The sequence below is a fragment of the Sturnus vulgaris genome, chromosome 4 (assembly GCF_052056855.1).
Source record: "Sturnus vulgaris isolate bStuVul1 chromosome 4, bStuVul1.hap1, whole genome shotgun sequence".
NCBI classification, from domain to species: domain Eukaryota; kingdom Metazoa; phylum Chordata; class Aves; order Passeriformes; family Sturnidae; genus Sturnus; species Sturnus vulgaris.
In genome coordinates, this window is record NC_142246.1 from 19,763,378 (window position 1) to 19,786,819 (window position 23,442).

The window sequence follows — 23,442 nt, forward strand, 5'->3', positions numbered from 1 at the left end:
TTTAGAAAGGTATGTTCTTTTCTTCAAAATTATATCTCAGGTTCAAAAAAACCAGCTACAAGATGGGAATATTTTTGTCTCTGCCTAGCTTACAACCAGATTTAATGAAAAATCACTTACAGAAATATTACTGTTCTAATAAGGCACAAGCTGAATATTTAGAAGTTTTCTTTTCCATTTATGGAGAGCAAAATACGATTTTTAAAACAGCATTTCATGATTGAGTAGTCCTCACTTTGGCCCAGAGTTCCATTTTTTGAATTAGCAAGTCAAAGTGACAGGAGCCTTGAATGGTTTTGATGGGAGCACATGTATAGTGACAAAGCACTACTACAGGTGTTGTTCTCTGTCTCAGACCTTAAATTTCCAGCATAAATGGGGATCAATAATGAAGTTTGCAATCTTCTGCACTCATTTTGTTGGCATTGAATCCTTTTTATTCAAACTAAAACTATTTTCTAAAACCTATATCTGCTTCTGAAGTACATATAAAAGGAAAAAAAAATCAACATAAATTATTTACTCCAAGTCTTTCTATTGATGAATCTGAGAAAATTGACCATATTCTCTATATTGCTTATAAATAATTCTGATGTCCTATTGACAACTCTCGCATTTCATGAAATTTTACAGTGGCAGCTATTTGTGAAATTTTTTTTGTTATAATCACGTGACCTTATATATACAGAAATATATTCAAATATACAAGCATTATATATATAATAAATATATTCAAGCATACATATACAAGCATATATATGTGTGCATTATGCAGGAATCTCTGAAATGAAATCTAGGTAAATTAATTTTTCTGGTATGACTTTCTCCCATTTCTCTCAAGTGGAAGTCAAGAGAAATAGAAGTTTATTTCCATTCTGATGTTTGCTGACCTATTTCATCAAGGTGCTTTCTTTCCTACCAGACATAAACAGCATAGTAAATATGAGGCCTTGCTGGAAGCCAAAAGGGTGGAGGTTTTGCTGTAACCTAATGCACTATTTAATTTAATATATGACTTTAAATTAGTTTTCGGAACTGCTAATATGTTCTATGTTATATATCCATTTGAGAAAAACAGAGATATCCTTGTGTGAAGGGAACTTATTCCCGTCTTTTCTTTCACAGAAAAGTTTACAGAACAATATATAGTTATTGTATCTATGTTGTCTCCCTGGACTTGACCCCTTCCTTTCACGGAGTACATTTCATGTCTGAATCTTCTTTCTTTCAAGTCTTTCCACTAAATTATATTCCATCTGTGAAGCCTACAAAGCCTTAATCATGCCTTCTAACAAATGTTATCACACTTATATAGCAAAAGATGCCCAGAGAGAATCATAGAACATTTGGGAACTTCTACCATCTGTGCATCTCCCACTTATGCTTATTCAAGAGCTCTCCCCACACCCCAGTTCCTTCTTCTCCAAAGTGTTGCATACCTAAGTACATTTCCTTTTGTAGAGATAGGGATCTGTGCTGTCCTCTATCTGCAACAGAAACTACTATACGCCACAAAATTATATTAAATTGACATTTTTAGGTTCAAAAAATTAAGTGTTCATTTCATAGTGAGAAAACTATGAAATTAAGTTATAGGTGTGATCATAGTTCCTGTAAAAGTACCAGTATTTGTGAAGTCTGACATAGCCTTTCATTAGAGCCATATTTTTCTCAAGATCCTTACTTGCTGTCTTGTACAGAACTGATCTTCTCTGATGTTAAATCAAGGCAAAATCCAAAACTTCATAATGTTAGAATGTTTTATTTTAAAGCCCAAGACAGACATTCAGTTCCAGCATAGAATTCCCTCATGATATTACAGAAAAAAACATTTGATTGCGATTTCACCCTGAGTTCTTACCTGAAATCATGAGACTTTCACTGAAGAGTGAACATTTCCAGACACACCTTATATCACTAAGATTTCGGTTTGCATATGTAAAAGTATGTAATTCTAAACACTCCTCAAAAATATGGATCTTAAAGACTTGAATTAGATATACAAAATCTGTGGATATTTTTTACCTCAATCTCCATAGTACCTTCCCATTTTTAATATTGGAATCATGATAGCCCACAATATAATACAATTTCCACAAATTAAATAAGGTCTTAAATTTTTTACACAATGCAGTGACATAGCGTAAAAAGTTCCATTTAATAATTGTGTGCAGGATGCTGTTCTAACAGTGGGCAATAAGGCCATGAGACAAAAACTGAACATGAAGAAAAAGTTCCTTAATAAGTCCAACCTTATATATTTCTTCTGTGAAATTAAATAAAAATAGTTATTAAGGTATTCAATTATTTTCTTTATTTATTGGATGTTTTTCATTTGCACTTTCTTTCTCTCTCTTTCTATTTTATTTTATTTTATTTTATTTTATTTTGTTTTGTTTTGTTTTATTTTATTCCAAATTTAAATTTAGTGCAGAAAGAATACATTAACATGTAATTAGATTGTAATCTAATTGACTTAAGGGTATGCTGAAAGTATTATTCTGATATTTTCTGACTTCTGAGAGCTATATTGACTGCAATATTCACAGTTGGCAGTATTAATATTGTTCTTGATATTCATTTTTGCAGTTTTATTTCTTTAAATTTTTTCCTAGGTTATTTCTCAGCCAAAACTGAAATTAAAAACAAACAAACAAAAAACAAACAAACAAACCAAAACAAACAAACAAAACAAAACAAAAAAAACCAACAGAAGATGAGAAGTTAAGTCGTATGTTTTCTTATTGATACTTATGTGGTTGGTCATTTGCAAAAACCTTTGAAGTTTGAACTAAATATATATAGTTTTTCCATTGTTTAGAGAGGGAATGAATGGGATAATTTTATAGCAAATTTCACAGCTATTTTTTGTCATCTCTGATACCTGGAACAGTCAATAGAATTTCTTGACCTTTTTCTCTCTATTCAGATCTATCTTTCATCCCTCTGTGTTCAAACATGGAAGCTTTCCGCTAGCATTTTTATGTCCCAGAAGAGAGGTCACATAATATCAGAGTACTGTAGTTTCTGGAAAAAGAGATGAAATTGTCAATAGAATATTGTTTATCACATGTTGGGCTTACATAAAATGTGAATAAAATATTTGAGGAACTTATTGTCTAAAACTGCCAAGTCCTTACCACTCTTATGTAAATTGCAATTTCAACAAATTTGGATGGATAGATTTTTATATTCAGATGAAAAAACTCTTAAAAGTTAACATCTTAAAAGTTCAAGTTCATAGTGAAATGTATAAAAATACTGAAAATATTTAAATAAGATTGCCTATAAATTTCATCATGGCTAAATCTAGCTTCATTATCAGATATCATTGAATCAGTCTTACTTTTTTCAAAAATTTAAATATAACTTGGGACTTGTAAAGAAGTTATATGCTAAAACTCAGCAAAGTAATAAGCAACCAAAAAGAAGGATATATTATTTGAAGTGTCATGAAGTCATAATAGTTATCATTCTTACTTATAACTTTCAGAGAATAATAATACCAAGTTAAGTTAATAACTGCTTCCAAGAATGACACAAGATGAAAACTAAAAAAGTTTTCTTATCAATACTTTGTGTTTATAAACTTTTTGAAACTGCAATAAGTTAAATATATACTCCTTAAGTCATATTGAGTCACGCAGTCCCCTTTGAAAAAAAAGACGTTTAGTACAAAAAACCTAAAATTATTTTAAAAGAAAAACAAAAGTTAATAAATAAATTACTAACTTAAGAAGTACCTGCGTTGATGAATTAAAATTAGAACTCCATCAATTTTTTGAAATCTCTTTTTTATCATTTCTCCCTTATAAATCTTTATTGTATTTGTCCATAAAATTTGAAAAAATACCTATACACTTCATATCTTCACCTCCCTATTATTCTATTTCTAATCTTCTCATTCTGATCTATCTCTCTAAACTTCTCTAAGGTATTTGATACAAGACTCTCCATGGAATGTTGTTCATTAAGGATTATATATATATATATATGCTTTCTGTATATTCAGCTTGATAACACTTGGCAACTGGTAGTATCGCTTGTCATTTGGATTGACTATTGACATTCTGATGGCTCTGTTCTTGTGGCCAAATCCAGAATTTCAGAGTCTTTTTGCCTATTTTTCTTTTTCTCTAGCTGCATATTATTCAACTCTTTGAAAGTTCAAAGTTCCTTCTGGTCAGTGCTTCTTTGCGCTGGACTGATCTACTTATCTTCACTTTCATTGCCCTTCTTCTAATATAAAGCATTCAGGCATTCAAAATAATAAATGTTCAAAAGATAATGTAGATGATATATAGGTAATGCATAGACAAGACAGACAAAAATCATGCAGTGGCAAAATTGGCAAATATGTTCACAGTGTTACACCTTGTACTCTTTAATGAAGTGTCAAACGTAAACCTTTTATTCAAAAATTGCTAAGAAAGCATTAGCTCCACTTTTGCAGAATGTACAATAAATGCAAAAATAAGTAAAATTATAATTATCTAACTAGATAAATAATTAAGTAATAATACCCAAATAAATTGTGTACATTGTTTCAGGTCCCAACAAGGATTGTGAAGTCATAGAAGAAGAATTATCACATTTGAAATGAAATCAGTTCAAAGACTACAAAATATTCTAAGCCAATAGTCCAGATAACCTTCATTTCAGAATTCTGAAGAAATTAATGCATATATCTGAAGAGTCTAGAGCAAGAGTTTTTAGGAAGAATATCAGTTTCAAAAGGGAAAGAAAAGAGAAAAAATAAATAATGTCTCAATAAGATTTTTGATGGGTTTAGAATGAAAAGTTTCAAAGTAAATTTTGAAGCTAAGAATGAGTAATTGAACAGAATCACAGAATCATTTTGATTGGAAAAAATCTCTGAGATCATCATGTCTAACCTTTGACTAATCAACACCTTGTCAACTAGACCATGGCTCTAAATGTCACATCCAGCCACTTCTTGAACACCTCCATGAGTGGTGACTCCACCATGTTCCTGGAGTGTGAACATTCCAATGTTTAACAACTCTTTCTGATGTCCAGCCTGAACCTTTGCTGGCACAGCTTGACTCTAGGTCCTCTTGCCCTGTTGCTGGCTGCCTGGGAGAAGAGGCTGAACCCCACCTAGCTAAAACCTTAGTTCAAGCAGTTATGAAGGATTTACCCTCTAGACCCTTCCCCAGTTCTACTGCCCTTCTCCAGAAATGCTCCAGCCCCTCAATGTCTTTCTTGTACTGAGGGTCCCAAACTGGATACAGTACTCGAGGTGTGGCCTCACCAGTGGCAAGTACAAGGGGACAATCACTTCCCTGATCTGCTGGCCACACTATTCTTGATAAAAGAAGTACAGAAGTACAGAGAACAGAAGTAAAAGCAAACTTAATAAAATCTATCTAAACATATTTGAGAGAAGATACTACCATATATCGATATCTTTAATAATTTATCTTCTATTCAAGGCAAGAAATCTCACATATCTGGAATTCAAAACAGTTTTTGACACAATCTGATATGAAAAGAATTACTTAAGAGAAGACAAAGAATGGACTAATCAGGAGAGGACATCAGGTTGTGCTAAGTGTTTGCATGATTAGATGGAAGCTTCTAAGAAGTTCTTGCCATAGAACTTTCTGATATTTAAGTTAAAAACTAGATCATAAAACGTCAGAGCATGCTGCTGAAATTTGTTTGCAAAGCAAGTCTGAGAACCATCAAAATTATAAAAACAAACAAGAAGAATCAGATGACTTGATGACTTCTATAATAGAAATAGGATTACATTTAATAGTACAAAGAGCAATGTAATTAGATTTTCAGCTATAAACTGTGAGATTATCAGCTGAAAGTGAAAAAGAAAGATGCAGCCAATCTGCTAAAGAAGGACTACTAGTCATCAAAACACAATATAGCTATGAAATGTAGCTACAGAATATAAAACATTATATTTCTGGGCTAAAGAAAGGGATGTTCAACACTACCACATGAAGTAGCATACATCTTCATGATGAAAATCATAAACCATTAGTGTCCTCCATATTAAACAAGGATTCACTGAAAACTTCATTAAAAATGGAGTGGAGGGTGGTGAAGGGGAAGTTCATCAGCACAATGCCAGGAATGCAGAACTTAGATCATGAAAGGAAATTGAAAAATCTTGTATTTTTCAGGAAAAAAAACAACCCTAAGATGAGAGAAATTCACTCTGTAAACACATGAATGAGTAAAAAGAGCCTGCAGATGTTTATAATGTATTGAATTTTAAGATTATCAACATAAGAATTTCACATATATATACAAACATGTTGCATTTCAAATATATGCTTTTCATGCAACATGAGTTCTTGCACTAATGGAGAATAGGGCTCAGTGCCCAAGAATACCAGTTTATTCTGAGTCATAAAGATGAACTCCGGGGTCAGAAAAATAACATTTACACCAAGTGTTTTAACGGCATTTATTTTGATTCAAATGCACATAATTTTCTTCTTCACTCATCTGCTTAAGATCTACATGAATGCTTTAAACATCATTCACTCACTAGGTGCCTAATGCAAAGCTTATTTAGTCAAAGTGCTTCCATTGACTTCTGTGTGCTTTGGATTAAGTTCTATATCCTTACCCATAGCCAGCTGCTGCAGGCTCCAGTTTTATCACAATATTAGACTGCTTTTCTCTTTTCCCCATGATCTTAAGAGGGAAAGAAAGAGGTATAGTTTGGCTTGCCCTGTCTGTTCTTTAATGTGCTTAGATTGCAGTTATTTCCTGCTGAGCCCTGGATGAGGTTTAGTTTGTTGAAGAGCAACTTTTTAATCATCTCACAGAATGAATGAACTAAAAGATATGTCAGGTTTCTATCAGAAGATGAAAAATGTAGAAACTTATCAGTACCTCTCTTCTTCTAGATATATTGTAGGTCATAAAAATCTACTCTGTACAGTACTTATTTCTCTTATAAAGGACACTAAAAATGTAATTATGCAAAGGATGATCACCAAGAAACTTTGCAAAACAGCTAAAGCAGACATAAAAGTATGGCTGTCTCTGCATGGCAAAAAGTGCAAGTGAGACAGCAGGAGAAGAGATGATTTCAATGTCAGGTTATGTAATCTTCCTCACGGGTAGGGTGGCTACAACCCCTTCATTCTTACTTTGGAGAGCTCAAATAGCAGCACAAAACATTTTAGAAGCAAAGTTGATCAGGTACCAGTGCTTAACAGCCTAAAATATATTTGGCTACTCCTATTGGATCTAAAAGGATCCTGGTTTAGGGTGATAGAACCAGGGCCTTCTTCAGCTTCTAATTGTCATTTTGGCTAAATAACAAAGCTGTTCACTAGACCTGAACAGTATAGGCATGGATATAGGAGTTTATGTTTTAATGTAATTCAGGGAAAGGTGCAAGGGACTCCACTTCTTCATGCTTTCTCTTGCTCACCATTAGTAGTTGATGGTAGAAGGTGAAGAGCCCTTATGTTTTCTCAATGAATAGTCATGTATCTGATAGGGTCAAGCAATGAATTAAGGGAAAACTTTGCTTCTCCACTGTACAGCTGAATAAGGTTTATAGCAACATGACCTCTGAGGATTCTAATGATGCACTTTTCATAAGAAAATAAATGACAAGCCTAACATTATAAAATATCTAGTAAAGAAGTTTTAAACATTGCAGAACAAAGCCAAATAGCCTGTCGAATAAGCAGTCAACAGCTTGATCCCATACCAAATTAATTTCCTTGCCACCATATATATTTCCCTAATATAGAACAACTGTGTTGTATACCTTTGTTGTTCTATACAACTATTCTTTTTTCTGCCACAGAGCAATAATTGTTTTGATAAAGCAGACAAAAACATCAAAAACATTAAAGCTCCCAACTAAATGAGCATATGTGTAGATTTATAAATTTAATTTTAGATGTAGTCAATAACATATATTGGGATTAACTTACAGAATGAAATAGAGCTGTACAGCATTCAGTTATCCATATAATATCTATGAACTATAATATCAACGGTTCTTCTTCAGAACTTCTCAGAGTTGCCATCTTGCTTGAGTACTTTATCTTCTGCTCAACAAGCAGCTGACACAGTACAATTATGAAGACATGCCGATCTTTTATGCTCTCCTGAATTATACTAAAAATAAATTAAACCTGCACAGGATGCAGCTAAGAATATTAGACAAAAGATTTTATGCTTTCGTGATTTTCATTTAAAAATGAAAGAAATTTTTAATTCACAGAAAAAATATTTGTAGCATCCTAAAAAACAGTATAAAATGTAGAGCATAGAACTGAAAAATCACATTAGGTCAAGAAGCCTTCAAGAGTACATTGAGACAAAATGATTTTACAAAGTCTGTATACTCAGTTTGGTATATCAAAGATATCTGACAGAAGTAAGTGAGAGCACAAGCTTAAAAACATCTGTATTTCAATATATCTATAACAGTTTAGTATATTTTACTGCTATCCATCAAATTTCATGACACAAGATTTTCTTTGTATGTGTAGTTCTCTGGAATACAAACCCATTTTAAGGGCTTCAGAAAGAGTTCTTCAACTTTCCAGAAATCCACCAAAAAAAGCAGAAATGATGGCCAAATATTTAAAGACAAATCTTTATGTGAAACCAGAATATATTAAAATAACAAAAAAATGCAAAACTTTGGTCTAATAAACCTAATCTCGAAGGAGTAATTTTTTTTAGTGGTTTGTCTGGGTGACTGAACAGGTCATTGCACTTCCTTTTATCTCATAGGGATAATTTATAAAGCACTTTGAAACCTTCAGTATGCTCACTACTGATATCCACCTTGGAAACTATATATATATATATATATGTATATTAAAAAAAAACCCTAAATTATTTCCCAAAGTAACTGTGCTGCTCTCTGCTACTGAATCTATATACATATCAAGTGTACACATCTAATATTTCCAGTGATGATGAACAGATTTTTCTTTTTTTGGCAGTGCTACCTGGTTATCATACATTTCATTTAAATAAAGTCCAGATTTAATTATCTCTCCTGAATGTCTCATTGTATTTCTTTATGAAGAATATGTACTAATGACTCATAATTTCCCTCTATTTTTATAGGAATTCATGAAAACTCACCCTAATTTTTTCTATAATTTACTTTGCATTTAGAGAACATGAACAATAGTTTAATTTTAAAATAAACCTATAAAATAGTGGGGCTGGGTGCAACACTCATTTATATCCCTGCAAATCCAGGGATTTGTCAGCAGTTGCAAATGAAAGTTAGCAGTTGCACATGAAAAAAAATTAACAAAAATATGCCTCCCCTCATAAGATTCATGTGGGTTTTTAAAGACCTTTGATTAATTTTTCCTTCGGATTTTAAGCATATTCTCTTTGTTATTTCTGTGTGACTATGAGTGGTTAGATTTTTTGTCAACATGTGGGAAAAAACCCAGTCTGTAAAAGGCCTTCCATGTCAAATTCTATAGAAAGAGAAGAGAAAAAGAAAGGGGGAAAGGGAGAAAGGGAGAAAGGGAGAAAGAGAGAAAGAAAGAGAGAAAGAAAGAGAGAAAGAAAGAAAGAAAGAAAGAAAGAAAGAAAGAAAGAAAGAAAGAAAGAAAGAAAGAAAGAAAGAAAGAAAGAAAGAAAGAAAGAAAGAAAGAAAGAAAGAAAGAAAGAAAGAAAAGAAAAATAACATTTCAATGCTAGTAATAGTGATTTGTAAGGAATATATGCACACTGCAAAAATCTTAGTAAACAGAATTACTATCTCTTTGGCTAAATATTAATTTTGATCATTCTTTATAAATGTGAGAATTCAGAAAAGGCTGAGGGAATCATGCCTATGCAAGAACCTTTCACTTTGAACAGACTTCAGATATGAGTTTAAGAATGAATGATTATAATCATGCGAGATTTAACCACTGTTATCCAACATAGATTAATTCTGCTCTGTCAGTAACTTTTATGGTGCATAATCTAGCTCAAAATTCTCAAAGAGAGTAAAAGAGAGAGGATTTTAACAAAGTAACTGGTTTCATGCTTAGCTAGCATTCAGTTAAATAAGCACAGATGTGAGTTTTATCTGCTTAAAAGTAAATCTGTGGTTTCTTATTTATACTCTAACATTTTAATGTCCATCAGAAAGGCTGTTGCTGCAATGAATAATTTAATCACTGCTGCCTATTACATGCTACTACACAGCAGGCATATTAGCAAAGCTGTGAAAGACACTGGCCAAGTGTCAGCACTCCCTGTAACTCAGCCTGCCTCCCAGTACATTCACTGCGAGGAACTCAGGGAACTCTGAGGCGGCCAGAGGGCACTTGTGGTAGGGAAGGGAGCGAAGAGGTCACAACAGAATTGCACCAGATCAGCAAGACACTTTGGAGAGATGAAAGGTCACGGCGGGCTCCGCGCTGCTGTGGTGTCATTTCAGCTGCTTGTCCCTTGGTGGAGTTCTTGAGTTAGTTTCGCCTTTCCGTCAAATGGCTTTAACTGCTTCATGTGGGGGGGTCTGTCCTTGGTTTTACCCTACTTTCGAATTTTCAGTCATGTTTACTGCATTTAATCATTTCCACGTATTATTATGAATACGTTACTTTCAAGGCAATATTTTTTTTTTCCTTTTTGAGTCTTCTTTTTCCTTTGTGAGTGCTAATAGCAATATGCAGTACGTATTTGTTAACGTATACAGTGGTATGGATATGAAAATAATCTGTCTTTAACTAGAGACTGATTCCCACTGCAGATCTCAGAAGTAATTTTCCAGTGAGAGCCACTGACATTCCTAAACTGTAAAAACCAAGTTGTGGGCTGAAAGCGCCGACTGCGGACGCGAGTTCGGCTGCCGGCGGCAGAAGCCGGGCTCAGCCAGCACATGAAGATAAAGCAGCCGTTAATTATATCTGCATATTTTAACGACGACCCCTGTCTTTCCAATCAACAACTACAACAACGACAACAAAGCCCCAGTGCAGCGCATCGGGAGCTCGGGGGATGCAGAGAGCCGGGGAAGCTCCCAGGCTGCTTTAGGTTTTCCCCACGTACAGCAGGCTGCGATTGTCAGCAAGACGGATTCCTTCCCACACACAAGATGCCACTTCGGTGGCCTTATCAGATGTTCCCTTTAAGGACACAAGCTCCTATTTCCCCTCTGTATATCACCAGCATCTCGGGCTATTTTATTTATTACAGACGATTACATTTGTGATCCCTCTTCCCACTTGATCTCAGCAGATCAGGAGGACAAATGCCGTGTCGTGTCTGAGCGCGTGTGGGCGTCTGTGTGCATCGGAAAAGGGGGGCGGCGGGGGGAGTTACACTGCGCAACAGATTTGCCCGAGAGGGACAAACCTCCCCCGCCTGAAATAGCCGGGCTTGTTCCTACCGACACCCGGGAAGCTGTGGGCGCACGGGCCGCGGGACCGGGAGTCTGCGGTGCCGGGGAGGCGGAGAGAGGGTGCGGGGGTAATTCCACCTCTCTCCCCGCACGAACGAGTGGGATGCGGGGGGGCGCGGGGGACACACGGGCAGCACAGCCCCGTCCTCCCCCCGGCAGCCGGGGCACGTGGACCGGGAACAGCGCGGCCATCCACCATGCAGCGCACGTCGGGCCCATTTCCCACGCCGGCCGCCTGCCCTGGGGGAGGAGGGGAGGAGGGGAGGGAGGAAGAGAGAACGATAGAAAAGGGGGGGCCGTTACCTCTGCTCCGAAAGAGGAACCAATCCACTGTGAAGGACGCAGCACTCCCGAGCAGGAAAGACATTGCACATTCAGAGAGAGATTGCATGTGAAGACACTGCAAAAAAGAAAGAAAGGGAGGGGGGGCTGGGGGGCGCAGACCGCGTGTGAAAGGCATAGTGTGTGTAAGAGAGGCCAGCGAGGGTAGGAAGGGAAGGGGGAGCAATTGCACATGGCAAGAGAAAGAAATCACTCATCCTCTTGAAAGAGGCACTCTCAAGCAGACCGTGGTAGAAACAACGGGGAAGGAGACGCAGGCAAGAAGGCGAGCGTCCATGCCGTGCAACAGCCCGGAATCCGATTAAAGTTTATGGCGCGGAGGTTAAAAACGCTCTCATCCCGCCCCTTCCATGGCGAATACATTAAGTTTCCTGGCTGCATTTAAAAACACAAAGGGACGGGAACAGGGGGAGCTGCTCGCAGTTGTATTTCCAGTGCAGGGAGCCAGTGTAATGCAGTATGCTGGTATTCCTACGTACTGGCATGCCTGGATCTTACACTGTGAGCAAAATTTCCTCCTCACGGAGCTCCAGAACAGGGAGGGGGAATTTTGACAAATTCAAGTTGCTTGGCAAATATAATAGGGATTTGGTACTAATCCTACTTAACCCGCTGCGAAGATGCTGCGCTCCCGAACCCCCCTCCTCCGTCCGGGACTGCGGCGGTGAGCACTGAGCCTGCGCCGAGCTGGGCTTTCTCGCTGATGCTGCAGATAGAGAGCCGAGTGTCTCCAGCATCGGCGGGGGAGGGTTTTCGTGTTCTGGCGAGGCAGAGGGGGCGGCCGGGGCCGGTGCCAGGGCCGGAGGAGGCGCCGGAGGAGCAGCCCTGCAGCCCTCCGGAGAAGGGAGCAGTCCCTCCCTCCCTAGCGCCGACTCCATGCGGCGTGGTTCTGCCCCTCTGTGTCTCTGGACTCCTCAAGGAAAGAGGTGGCAACCTTCCCTCCCTCCTACAATCACTCACCGCCCCAAATGACAAAGACACGCTGTGACCGCTGCTTTGAACCACCTCAACATATCCGGCTGCTTTTCGCTCAAATATATCATCGCGATGAAAGAGACATTTCACTACATTGGTCTGCATGCCTTCTTATTCAAAAGAGCCATATGTAACGAGGAATGCACTGCACACAAACACATACAGAACGCGCAACAACTTGTTTTTCCCACATGTGTTCACAGAGGGAGAAAGAGCAGCTGGATTCCTGCCTTGCCCTCGCTGCCCGCACGCACACATGTACCCGCACACACATGTGCACATACACCCTCACACACACCCGCACACACCCGCACACGCTCGTTCTCTCCCCGCTGGCTGCCCCACGCTCGCCTGCCCCCGGAGTCTCCCTCTTTTCCCTCAGGGCTCCGAGCAAAGAGGACAGGTAAGGATCCAGGCACCACCAAGGGTAGGGCGAGAGCACACAAAAGCCACAGGCGATTAAACGGCTCAAAGTCAAAAGGAGACGCGAACTAGGGACGTCAGAATAAGCAAAGTTGAGCCGGAGAGCTTTACCATTAAAGTTTATTTCCCACTTACCCAGGTAGGTGACGCTACATTTTAGCAATCATCGAAGCAGCAAGTCTCTGTTCGGAAATAAATCAGTTACTTCTTATATGTGTTTATTCTACTAACCCTCTCGTTCCTTTCCTGATCATCTTCTCCGAGGGATTTTTTTTTACCCTCCTAGGATACCCACAAGCATGCTGAAAAGACACATTCAAAACATGGTTATAGGAAGAACACAATCACAAAGACCGATAGGCTGAAACAGCGCTGGGAAACAGGACGAAAGTCTGAGATCTAAGGCAGTCCCCCTTCCTCCCTAGAGTTTTATGCAGTTACAGTGACTGCAGCTATTTCACAAAAGCACCGACACAACAGGGGAAGGTGGGAATCTGCGAAACGAGTTTCCTTACCAGCTTGATTCCGCAAAATGCAGAATAGAAGAAAAGAAAGGCGAACAAACATTTGCTTTAAAAATCGTTGCTCGATTCACAGTCTATAGCGGACGTGGGGAGGGAAAGGGTAGGAGAAAATCACTACAGATCACGGGGTTTGAGAAAGCAACAGAAGCAACACTCGGGCGTGAAATGAGGATCGGTTTTGAGGTCTGAACTGATGTTTTGTGATGAGCAGCTATCCCACTTGCAGCACTAGCAGCAGAGACAGAGGGTAAGACTGAGCTTTCTGGAGTGCAGCGCTTGACTCGTCCTCCCTCCTCCTCCTCCTCCTCCCTCCCTCCCTCCCTCCCGCCCTCTCTCTCTCTCTCTCTCCCTCCCTCCCTCTGCTCTCCCTCTTTCTCTCTCTCCCTCTCTCTTTCTGTGTGTATGTAGCGCAGGCGGCTCTGCTGCTGCAGCGTCAGGGAAGAGCTACCGAGAGAGGCTTCAGCAGCTCCCTCCACTTTGGGCAAACTTGCCGGTTTACCGCTTCTTCTTCTTCTTCTTCTTTTTTTTTTTTTTTCCTCCTCCTTTTTTCTTTTTTTTTTTTTTTTTTTTTTTTCCTTACGAGTGGGAAGCTTCTCAATTGCCATTCAACATTTTAAAGCACAAGCCGCTCTGCCGTGAAAGCGCCTGATCCACACTTCTCTGAAAGACACAGGAGGGAATACACAATTGCAGATTTCACCCACTGTGGCGGTGCAGATCACAGGAAACAACTGACTGATACAATTTTATTTGCAAATAGAACTCAGTTTTATTTTTTTTTTTTTTTTTTAATCGCGTCGCGGCTCTTTTCCCCTCCCCTTTGCCATTCCGCTTTATATGGATGTAATTCAGAATCTGTGTTAATTCACATGGGGGATCCAGTTACATCTTGTTCCGCTCCGGGTATAATTACAAGAGACCAATAATCGCCTTTGGACACATAGTTTTGTTGCTAACCTTTGAACTGAAAGGATCAAGTTCAGATCTGGTTACCTGCATTGGGACGGGAAGGAAGAGGAGAGAGAGAGAGAGAGAGAGAGAGAGAGAGAGAGACTGCAATCTCATTTGTGAATCGCTCTCTGTGCTGCAGATCCAGATTGCTATAACACATGCAGTGCAAATGCAGGTAAGGCACACACACAAACTGCGGATGCAAAAACAAACTTGGGACTGTTGTGTGTCTATGTTCTTATCTCCAGCCTTGCAAATTCTGGGCAAACGGCTTCTGCAGTTTCTGTATCGTTGCTTTGTGACTAATGACCTTGCGCAGAGTTGTTAAAAAAAAAATCCGCTCCGGAGAAAGAGCTGAACATTTTAGGCGATCTCTGAAGATGGATTTGGGTGCTTTTCTGCCAACCAAAGGGGATATTCTGTGGACTGCACTGTAATACTCGGGGTTATTCTCCTATCAGCTGTGCAGCACCGACATTATTGGGATTTTTTTTCTTTTTTACTTTTTTTATTTTTTTTTTTTTTTTTAAAGAACTGCCCATTGCTAAGAGGATTTGGAGTTTTCCCGGGCCAAGCCCTTTGAATAAAGCGAATCACAATTTTTTCCCCTGTGTGTGCAGAGAGGGGGAAGAATAAAGCTAATGCCTTGGTCGTAAACGGCTGAGCGAGAGGGGGAGAGAGAGAGAGAGAAAGAGAGAAAAGAGAGAGAGTGTGTGAATTGTAGTTAACTCTAGTGTTGAAGACGACGACCTGGGGGGCTTCGAATCGTACAGTACTGCTCCTGCTTTTATTGCAAACCTTGCAAAGTGATTACAGTAAAATCAGAGAGGAGGAGGAGAAGGGGGAGGAGGAGGAGGAAAATCCCATCCTATCTACCGAGATGAATCTTTTAAAAGCAAAATACACTGTCCCGTGAACTGTAAGTATATCGCAACTGGAAGGCAGGGAGAGCAGCAGAGAAGCCAGCAGCAGGGTTTTGACCACCAATTGCACCAATCATGAGAAAATAAGTTTCCAGAAATAGAAGGATTTTATAATTGATCACCTGGACTCTCAGCCGGTCTGTTAGCTTATCAGGGGAGTTTATTGGGGAGCAGGTGTGAGTGAGAGGAGGGCGGGGGGTTCGGTACGAGGAAGATGAGGAAGATGCGGACCCTCCTTCGCTTTGTGCATTGCTGCTGCTGCTGCTTCTTGCTCCTCCTGCCTCCGCCGCTCTGGGTCAGCCTGGCAGCGGCTAAGCAGCTCCTGAAGTACCGGCTGGCCGAGGAGGGACCCGCCGACATCCGCATCGGCAACGTGGCTTCCGACCTGGGGATCGTGACGGGCTCCGGAGAGGTGACATTCAGCCTGGAGTCGGGCTCCGACTATCTCAAGATCGATAACATGACCGGGGAGCTGAGCACCACAGAGCGGCGCATCGACCGCGAAAAGCTGCCGCAGTGCCAGATGATCTTCGACGAGAACGAGTGCTTCTTGGACTTCGAGGTGTCGGTCATCGGCCCCTCGCAGAGCTGGGTGGACCTCTTCGAGGGCCGAGTCATCATCCTGGACATCAACGACAACACCCCCACCTTCCCTTCCCCCGTCCTCACTCTCACCGTGGAGGAGAACCGGCCCGTGGGGACCCTCTACCTGCTCCCCACCGCCACCGACAGGGACTTCGGCCGCAACGGCATCGAGCGCTACGAGCTGCTGCAGGAGCCCGGCGGGGACGGCGGCCGGCGCGGCGGCGGGGGCGGCTCGGCCGGCGCGGCCCCCGAGAGCGCCCCCTTTGCCGGCGGCAGCAAGCGGCGGCAGGAGGCGGAGGCGGCGGCCCGCAGCAGCGTCTTCGAGCTGCAGGTGGCCGACACCCTGGACGGGGAGAAGCAACCGCAGCTGATCGTCAAGGGGGCGCTGGACCGGGAGCAGCGGGACTCCTACGAGCTCAGCCTCCGCGTGCGGGACGGCGGCGACCCGGCGCGGTCCTCGCAGGCCATCCTGAGGGTGCTGATCACCGACGTGAACGACAACAGCCCCCGCTTCGAGAAGAGCGTCTACGAGGCGGACCTGGCGGAGAACAGCAGCCCTGGGACCCCGATCCTGCAGCTGCGAGCCACCGACCTGGACGTGGGAGTGAACGGGCAGATCGAGTATGTCTTCGGGGCGGCCACCGAGTCCGTCAGGCGCCTACTGCGGCTGGACGAGACCTCGGGCTGGCTCAGCGTCCTGCACCGCATTGACCGGGAGGAGGTGAACCAGCTTCGCTTCACTGTCATGGCCCGAGACCGGGGCCAGCCCCCCAAGACAGACAAGGCCACTGTCGTGCTGAACATCCGGGATGAAAATGACAACGTGCCCACCATTGACATCCGGAAAATCGGGCGCATCCCACTCCGGGATGGGGTGGCAAGCGTGGCCGAGGATGTGCTGGTGGACACCCCTATTGCCTTGGTACAGGTGTCAGACCGGGACCAAGGTGAAAATGGTGTGGTGACCTGCACTGTGGTGGGCGATGTGCCCTTCCAGCTCAAACCGGCCAGTGAGGGTGAAGGGGAGCCACAGAACAAGCGCAAGTATTTTCTCCACACCTCGGCCCCTCTGGATTATGAAGCTGTCCGTGACTATAATGTGGTGATTGTGGCTGTGGACTCAGGCAGCCCCAGCTTGTCCAGCAACAACTCCTTGCTGGTGCGGGTCGGGGACACTAATGACAACCCTCCCATGTTCAGCCAGGCCGTGCTGGAGGTCTCCTTTCCAGAGAACAACTTGCCTGGTGAGAGGGTGGCCACAGTTGTTGCCACAGATGCGGACAGTGGCAAGAATGCTGAGATCACCTATTCCTTGGAGGCCTCGCCCCTGTCCTCAGAGACACCGGGCAACATCTTCAGCATTGACCCTGACTCTGGGGATGTGTCGGTGCAGGCAGTGCTGGACCGCGAGCAACGTGACACCTATGAATTTCAGGTGACGGCCCGGGACAAGGGGGTGCCATCGCTGCAGGGCTCCACCACAGTGGTGGTGCGAGTGTCAGACCGCAATGACAATGAGCCACGCTTCATGCAGGATGTGTTCACCTTCTATGTGAAAGAAAACCTGCAGCCCAACAGCCCTGTGGGCATGGTGACTGTGATGGACTTTGACAAGGGCCGCAATGCCGAGCTCAGCCTCTCCATCCAGCCTGGAGACCACGACCAGGCAGCTGGCATCTTCTCCATAGAGAATGACACTGGAACCATTTTCTCCACTGTCTCTTTTGACCGTGAGCAGCAGACCAGCTACACCTTTAAGGTGAAGGCAGTGGATGGGGGTGAGCCACCACGCTCTGCCACAGCCACCGTGTCTCTCTTTGTGATGGATGAGAACGACAATGCACCCACTGTCACCTTCCCCAGCAACAGCTCCTACACCGTGCTGCCACCCTCCAGCAATATGCGCACCGTGGTCGCCACAGTGGTCGCCACTGATGCTGACACCGGTCTCAACGCTGACCTCAACTACAGCATTGTTGGGGGCAACCCCTTCAAACTCTTTGAAATTGACCCGGCCAGTGGTGTGGTGTCGCTGGTGGGAAAGTTGGCCCCCAAGCACTATGGCCTGCACCGCCTGGTTGTGCAGGTGAATGACAGTGGGCAGCCACCCCAGTCCACTACTGCCCTGCTCCATGTCTTTGTCAATGAGAGCCTGTCCAATGCCACTGTGGTGGAGAGCCAGGTGGCCCGCAGCCTTCACATCCCACTGGCCCAGGATATTGCTGGTGACCCCAGCTATGAGCTGAGCAAGCAGAGACTTAGCATAGTCATTGGTGTTGTAGCTGGCATCATGACCGTCATCCTTCTTATCCTGGTGGTGGTCATGGCCCGCTACTGCCGATCCAAGGGCAAGCATGGCTATGAGGCCGGCAAGAAGGACCACGAGGATTTCTTCACCCCCCAGCAGCATGACAAGGCCAAGAAGCCCAAGAAGGACAAGAAAGGCAAGAAGGGCAAGCAGCCCCTCTATAGCAGCATTGTTACCGTTGAGGCTTCCAAGCCCAATGGGCAGCGCTACGACAGCGTCAACGAGAAGCTCTCGGACAGCCCCGGCATGGGCAGATATCGCTCTGTCAATGGTGGCCCAGGCAGCCCCGACCTGGCCAGGCACTACAAGTCGAGCTCACCGCTGCCTACAGTCCAGCTGCACCCACAGTCCCCCACTGCAGGCAAAAAGCACCAGGCCGTGCAGGACCTGCCCCCAGCCAACACCTTCGTGGGCGCTGGCGACAACATCTCCATCGGCTCGGACCATTGCTCCGAGTACAGCTGCCAGGCCAGCAGCAAGTACAGCAAGCAGGTAAGAGCGCTGCACCCGCGGGCCCCAGCACACACACGCAGGCACACAGAGCGGGTGAGGGGCCGGGATGCCCGTCCCCGCCTCCCACACCGGCACAGCCACACATCCCGTCAGGTTCAGTGACCCGTTCAGTCTGCTGCCCCTGCCCCCCTCCCTCCAGGCAGTCAGGTGCACAGACCAGCACGCAGCACGAAGGAAGGATAGTCAGACATCTTTATTGCTATAATTTTTATCATTCCCTCCGCTTATCAGATCCGGCAGCCAACCAGCCCGTCCATGCGGCCGCCCCGCGTTGCCCCGCCGCAGGCGCAGCGGCAGCCGGCCGCGGAGGCCGGGGGTTCTGTCGACAGTCCCGACACAGAACTGTAAGGCAGCCTGAGATGCCTTTATCAGCCGCGCCCGGAGGACAAACCCGGCGGTTTTGGGGGGGTCGAAGGGAGATCAGGACCCCCCACCAGGCGGAGCTGCCATCTCCCTCCCGCCCCCCGGCCCCGCCTCCATCAGCCCGTCCCGGCGCTTCCCCCACTGGCATGCTTTCCCAGCCTTAGGGACGCGTCAGCGCCGGCTCGGGAGGAAAGTTTCACCTCGGCAGCCAGTTGTTTCGGGGAAAGGGGGCTGCTGCCTGCCTGACGCTTCCTAAAGCTGTGGGTGAGAGTGGATTTGCAGCCGCCGCGCAGAAGCGCTAATAGCTGTAATTACCGGGTCTTTCATTAGGACCAAAATGCTTAAATAATCTACACAGCCTATCTGCGCTCTAATTCACACCACAGAGATTTGCACTCATTGCAGCAGTTGCTCTGAATACACATGAGCGTTAGTGAGTTTAGACTCGCACCTCAGTATGTTTTCATTGCTTTTTTTTTTTTTTTTTTTTTTTTTTCCTAATGCCCCTTGCCTATCTCATGAAATTTCATTCACGCTGAGAGGCCCTAATTTGCTCGCCCAGCTGCCGCACAGCTCTGTAATGTGACTGCCGTGAGACCTCTCGGAGCGAAATGTGCCTTCAGGGGTGCCACGAGTGACTGGCTCTGGTCTCGGCTGTGCTGGCGGGGCTCGGTTCAGTGAAGCTCTGATAGCCTAAAACTGGTGATGGTAGGGACAGTCTTTACAGTCCTTGAAATAAGATAGGGATAGCACAGAGGGGAATCAAGGTTCTAAGTAAAGGCTTCCGTTTATTTTATAAGACGCATATGTGCCCTGAACAGAGGTCTCTCTTTTTGGAGGGAATACTTTTTGACTGATAGTATGTATAAGATAATGTCCTGAACGTTTTCTCAACCTCAGTGGAACACAGGAAGCTAGAGGCAAATGAATGCTGATTCATGTAACTACACATCCAAGTCTGGAACAGGGAAGTTCTGACTAGTTTGACAAAAATGCTTTCTTTGTCACTTATTAGCATGCAAATATGGTAAACCATGATATTCTTTCATACTTTGAAATGTTTGCTAGCTTACTAAAATTGAAGTTTTATAAGTGTTGCCTGTATTTGCATTCTGCTCAGAAATACTTAAAACACGGTAGCATAAAACTAACTGTATAAGCCATCCCCTCCAGTCTTTCAGGTCACCAAAATAGTGCTATTGTACTATCCACCAGTGCTTTTGTGTATGTGGTTTTGCAAGTGATACAGACTTACAGAATGTTTGACACAGCAGTTTCTGTGTGATGCATTTAATTAATGCTCTCCTAGAGAGTACATCAGAATTTCAGTTTGAGAATAGTCTGTATAAAATACAAATTTGTAAGTTCTATATCTTTCATCTCCTAAGGCTTATTAGCACAGAGTAAATGATGACATTTTAGCAAACATTGGAATAAAAGTAGCAGTGGAATATATGCTAATCAGATACCACTTCATTCTTGATGCTGCAATTCGTCTAAACATATGGATTATAATCTGTTAAAGTGTAATTTAATTTCAGTGTAAAAGAATGATTTGCATTCACAGTGTAGGAATGGTAAAGGAATATGCTGTACAAATTACTGTATTGCTTGATAAAATAACCCTGAAGTTATAATGCAGAAATATATTTTGAATTACTTAATATTTTCTAAGGATTTCTTTTGATATAAAGTATACAAGAAAACTTAGTAGAATAAAATGGCTTTATTGCACTTTTACAAAGAAGTGCACCTTGAAATGCTCCATTACTTATGTTATTTGCTGCAAACCAGTTTCTCAGTGGTGATAGTTCTCTTTTGTTAAATATTTAGCCTGTTATGAATGTTCACTTATTCAAGTAGTTTATAGCCAGTATTCTAATGTCTTATGTATTTATTTTTAAATATGCAGACAGTATTTTCACACTTGTAAAGTATACATATAAATTGGAAATTGTCCAAGAAAACAGTAAAGGTAGTGTTAAATAACAGACTTTATGGGCGACTCTGTCAGTCACAAACCCTCTGTTACCACTTTCCTATGTGTACTTGCCAGCTTGTTGCTGAGTGACATTTGTATACTTTTGTTCATTTTACATAGTAGCGAGGACATTAAGACTTACTTGCATAAACAATATGTACGCTTTTCAACATCTCAAACATTGTCAGTGTAGTATTTCTCAGTTTAGCAGGCAAAACACCTAAGGATTTTTAACACTCAAACCTCGTAGAGCTCTTGTTCAGCACAATTGTTTAGAGAGAAATGTGAAGCAGATGCAGATAAAGGGTTCTGATGGGGTGTATATCAGATTGTTTCATAGTTCTGCTGTACATTTGGAACAGAACCAGTAGCATAATGGTGAAGATGTGGTAGGGAGACTACTTGAAATCTCTGTGACTGCCTTTATTTACTCATTGTCAGTTCCCTTTGTTCTAAAGATACATTAGACAGTGTATAAGATTTTAGACCAAATAAGTGGACACAGCAGAACATACCTGCTCTAAGTTACTGGAAATGAGAGTGATGCTAATTTCCCATTAGTGTAATTAGAATTGGTAACTGATACTTTCCTGTATCTACAATACAGTAGTCAGGAAATAAAGTCTCTACTTACATGACCGACTGGTGCACCCCAGGGAACACAAGTTGTTTTCATTCCAATGATTTGATACTTCATTATTAAGGTGATGAATTGAATTCTTATATGAGTTTCAAAATGCATCATGTTTGATACAGGACTGTATAAGAGAACTTAATTGGAGAAAACTACAAACAATTTGTAACTTTCCTCCTTCTGACATCATGTCTTTTATATAAAGTTTAAAACAAAATTCTGTATTCAGTAGACTTCTGACATTTCAGTCACTATTTTTTTAGATCTTTAACAAGTTTAATTCTCATCCTTGTCTTACTTAGCATGGTATTACTCTGAAATATTCTTTTAGCCTCTCGCTTATCAATTCTCTCCTTTTCAGTAAAGCGCTACAAATGTTTAAAATACTTAGTGTTCCACAGGTCTTAATCTCTTGCCAAAAGTTAAAGCTGTAAAGAAGTGTTTTACTGAATGGGGATGAGTTTAAGTAAGTGTTTTTCTGGATCACAGATTAAAAATTTGAAACCTCTAGGTGCTGCACATTGCCTGTGAGGAGCCTGGATATTGGAATTTCCAGCAAAGACAGCCAAAGACGATGAAAGCTCAGTGCATAAGGGGAATCACTTAACAGCTTGGAGTGTTACATGCTTAATCATAGATCTCATAATGAATTCTAATTGTAAATAATTATTTTATAATTTAGTTACAGATATATTTTTATAATATATGCTTCACCTCTTTGTCTCATAGTGCAAAATAGTGGCATATAAGCTGTTTTATTTCAGTGAAACTTAAACGCGAATCAGCATGTTACCAACAACTCTTTGAAGAACAGGCCTTTTAAATACTCTTTATATGTTTATATTTCTTGGCCATCATCTTATCTTGGTTTTTTTTACTTGCTCTACTAAGCAATGATTACTGGCTCTTTAAAACACTTCAGTTATGATGCTGAGGGTTTTTTTTTACTTCTTATTTTTTAAAAGATATTGGTCAGTACCAGTGGAACTTGCAGAAGCAGTAAAGGAATTTTTTCTGTACTTCAGATATTGGCTTCTTAACCAGCTCTGTAATTCTTTAGGAAAAATCCCAATTCCTTTTCTCATTGAAAATGTACTGTTTCATGAAGAAAAAGGTTTATCAAACCAGTGTGCTGACACTCTAATTAAATTATATGCATTTCCTGTAAAGTTTTGCTTCCCTGAAAGTGAAATACATAGAAATTAATTTCTGGGACAAAAAAAAAACCTTGTTCAGTTAATTTATTTAATAAAATTTCAAAAATTAATCACTCTGCTGCAATATTTCAGAAGCATTTTGCCTAGTTGGTTATCATATATGTCAATTGTATCAAGAATCTAAATCGTTCAATTTCCTCATAAATATCCACATACACCCAGAAGCCTTAATAGGACCCCAAATTCATCTGTAGGGAGGCAATCAGTTTAACCATGCAGGAAGGCATCATCTTTCCTCTTGTTTATGATAGACACACACATACACAGAGAAGCTATTTTTTATATTCCCAAACATCTCTAAAGAATAAAATTTTTCA

The 23,442-nt window shown here is 42.0% G+C and overlaps 2 protein-coding genes across 11 annotated transcripts in view; one reads left to right on the forward strand and one right to left on the reverse strand.

Moving 5' to 3' along the window:
- Positions 1-13,950, reverse strand: part of LOC148223899 (uncharacterized) — a 166,198-nt gene extending 152,248 nt beyond the window's left edge. For 6 of the 9 annotated variants that reach the window (XM_088163250.1, XM_088163245.1, XM_088163247.1 and 3 more), the window contains exons 1-3: positions 13,642-13,950; positions 12,333-13,308; positions 11,690-11,786 (exon numbers count right to left, since the gene is read on the reverse strand). In XM_088163250.1, the coding sequence (XP_088019376.1) occupies positions 11,690-11,786; positions 12,333-12,808 (573 nt within the window). In that variant the 5' untranslated portion in view covers positions 12,809-13,308; positions 13,642-13,950. The other 3 variants (XM_088163248.1, XR_015803057.1, XM_088163251.1) reach the window with 3 other exon arrangements.
- An 83-nt stretch (positions 13,951-14,033) lies between these two features.
- PCDH7 (protocadherin 7) overlaps positions 14,034-23,442 on the forward strand; it is a 264,484-nt gene continuing 255,075 nt past the window's right edge. Inside the window, exon 1 of one of the 2 annotated variants that reach the window (XM_088163243.1) lies at positions 14,034-18,909. In XM_088163243.1, coding sequence (XP_088019369.1) covers positions 15,739-18,909 — 3,171 coding nt within the window. In that variant the 5' untranslated portion in view covers positions 14,034-15,738. The remainder of the gene's footprint in view (positions 18,910-23,442) is intronic. The other variant, XM_014871000.2, reaches the window with a different exon arrangement.